At 33.8% G+C, this 3,036-nt stretch overlaps 1 protein-coding gene across 1 annotated transcript in view; it reads right to left on the bottom strand.

The window, feature by feature from the left end:
* LOC108687242 (lysophospholipid acyltransferase 5) overlaps positions 1-2,836 on the bottom strand; it is an 8,976-nt gene extending 6,140 nt beyond the window's left edge. Inside the window, exon 1 of the mRNA XM_018192917.1 lies at positions 2,353-2,836. Coding sequence (XP_018048406.1) covers positions 2,353-2,452 — 100 coding nt within the window. The 5' untranslated portion in view covers positions 2,453-2,836. The remainder of the gene's footprint in view (positions 1-2,352) is intronic.
* Positions 2,837-3,036: the final 200 nt, after the last annotated feature.

The raw sequence follows: 3,036 nt of genomic DNA, 5'->3' as shown, positions 1-3,036 counted from the left end.
TATATATATATATACATATAATATATGCAGATAATTATATCATTAAATATCATATTTATCATATATGTCAGCTAATAATTGTTTCGATTTTTGGAACTCATTTAAACGCTCAAAATAAGCTTTATCTAGTTCTCTGATAAGTTATCATAGTTATAACTAAAAAATTTAAGATTATAATAGAACTGAATTTTTACTACATAAAAAGTATAAAGAAAAATTCTGAAGGATAATTACTGAAGATAAAATCTTTCTCTTTATTATCTTTTTATTTTACCATTTTCTGTTTTATTGAATCTCATTATTCGTATAAACATAATTAGTTTCATGCCTGTATTCTTGCGCAATTTGTCTATTTAAATTCCGTGTCTCTCGCTCTATGTTCTTTATCCTTGAATCTATATCGCACACAAAAATCTATAATATACGTACTATAGTATTTTCGTGTGCCATATTTTTCGAGAATAAGAGACCTCTGGGCACGTATTATTAAATTGTGCAGAATGGATTCCAATCGAAATTATTTAATTATTCCCTACATTTTTATCGTGTTTTCTAGAGAAAATGGAGTAATTTCGATCGGAATTTATTCTGAATAACTCGAAATTTCATAATATGTGGCCTATTCTGTTATGATCAAATTATCATTTTGCTACGAAGAGTCATCTTAGTACAACTTTGCCTCTATTTAAAAAATATATATATATTTCATGCTTTCTTATTACTCAATTTGTGGGAATTAACTTGTACGTAAGAAATAAAATTATTATTATTCTTAGTAATCACACCTCGAACGCTATAAATATTTAATGCGTATTTTTAAATTCAGCTCTACTGAGATGAAAATGAGATCAAGAATTGGATTTTATTTTAAGACAGGATAGATCGCATCTCTTTTCTAAACAGTGAATTATAGCGTAAGGCAGTTATATAACGTGACGCTGTCGTAAACATAATATATCTGTGTTTATATCTACAAACACGATATGCACGTCCTTTTTATATCTCGGATTTTTTACATTGAATAAACATACATAACTTGATATAATCATTTTTTTTTAAATTAACTAATATATTTAATTATAATTTAATAATTATATAATTACTAAGTAAAAAAAGGAATGTTAGGTATCAGAGCAAAATACAAAGTTTTTATTAGTTATTATTTATAGAAAAGAATCTCAGGAAATAAAATGCGATTGTTAAAACAAAGTGCAAATAATTCATGAGAACTTGCTGTAAGTACTAAAAGTTTATAGTTCACATTACGTATGCTATAGATTTTCATAATATCTATCATGGAAATCGGAATGATTTCCGATCGAAATTTATGAATTATTTATACTGGCCGTAAAATGTTAATTTATGCCATAAATTATAAGAAATGGACGGTGTTACATGGCACAATCGAATGTGAGGAGAATAATCGATCTTATTCCTTTGATTCATCAATTTCTTAAGTTTACGGCCAGCATAAATGATATTTTATTTTGTTTTCCTTAGAAAACACAATAGAAAATCTAAGAAGTAATAATTTCATTTTTAAAAAATGATTTTATTTTGACATGAAGGTTTGACTGTTTATTAATGTAAAGAATTAAAATAAAGTTATTTTGATTTTTTATTGATTCTTAAGCTGGAAACACAATGCACAGGCAATAAGAACAGAAAATAACAAAGATTATAACAAGGTTAAAAAAAACAACAAAGTTATTTCTCTAAATCATAACAAATTTAACTCTTTCAAAAGTCATATATACTAGAATGAACATTTTCTAATAGGTTGAAATCTCTTATTCCCTGTGCTTTTCATTGTGTTTCCAAGTTTATGTGTTCCTTAGAATGTAGTAAATTGTAACAGCTGAACGCAGTCAAGATCCGAATCGGTATACATGTCTTTACGGGATACGGAAATGAGACAGCTTGAGAACGAGAGGCTGATAGTGAATGCGTGCGTTCTAACGATTAGATGAGCAACCTTCACATTGAGGCAATTATGCCGTTATAGCTTACCATCAACTATGTACATACACGCTATAACGACGTAATACAGCGAAGCGAGGGATGTCCTCGAAGAGATCAAAGAGGCAGAGAGGGGAGAGACAAAGGAATACGGGGAGGGTAGTCTTACGTCTGCGATTGAGCGAAGTCATGAATGAACGCGGATTGATTTGTCTGGAGCAGTCCGGAGTGAATTAAGAAATCTCGGAAATGGAAAAGAAAGAGAAAAGAAACAAAGAATAGAAGACGAGATCCTGTTGGGATCCCACGATAAGGAGAACGAATCATCCTTTGTTGTAACGAAACGAAGGTAATACAACTAACACAAAGGAGAAAAGAAACGGTTAGGTTTACCCAATAGAATCGAAATGAGAAGACGCAGTGCAGCCTCCGGAGCTCCCAGAAACGTCGACAGTCTCGCCAGTCCACCCGGGCTGTGTATCACGTTGTTCATGATCAATGATAAAGGAGAGAACGGCGCAGACGACAACGATAACGACAATGCTTGTCAACGCTTGTTGACGCAGCGGCGTCGAATGTACGCGGCAAATGCTACAGCATGGCCGCGTTGTTACGCGCGCGTGTCTCGTCTACGTGTCACACCTTTAATCAGCAGCGGCGATTGCCGCCAAACTACCACCGTCGACACAACGCGCTGCTAACAGTGCTCACTATACTCACTATCGAGCTCTCGGCGCGGACTGCATAGAACGCCCGCGATTAACCTTCACCACCGTCGTCGCCACCATCACCACCGACCGTCGCATCGGCGGCAGCGGCGGATGTGCGCAACGGCGGGGTGACGACGCGACGCCGTTACCGAGACGACAGACGACGTAATCCGAGAGAGCGTCAATGGCTGCATTCAGAGAAAGCAGCTTTACAACTGTTGTAAAATTATTTAATAATTGATTTGTACATTTAAACCACATTCTAAAATATAAAAAAAATTATTTGTTTATTTATAAAATAACTAATCTCTGCGCAATAGAATTTTGCATAAATCTTGAATAGATTTAAAGTATTTAGACAAAAAAT

Source organism: Atta colombica, unplaced genomic scaffold (genome assembly GCF_001594045.1).
Source record: "Atta colombica isolate Treedump-2 unplaced genomic scaffold, Acol1.0 scaffold102, whole genome shotgun sequence".
NCBI classification, from domain to species: Eukaryota; Metazoa; Arthropoda; class Insecta; order Hymenoptera; family Formicidae; genus Atta; species Atta colombica.
This window is presented reverse-complemented; position numbering and strand designations above follow the sequence as displayed.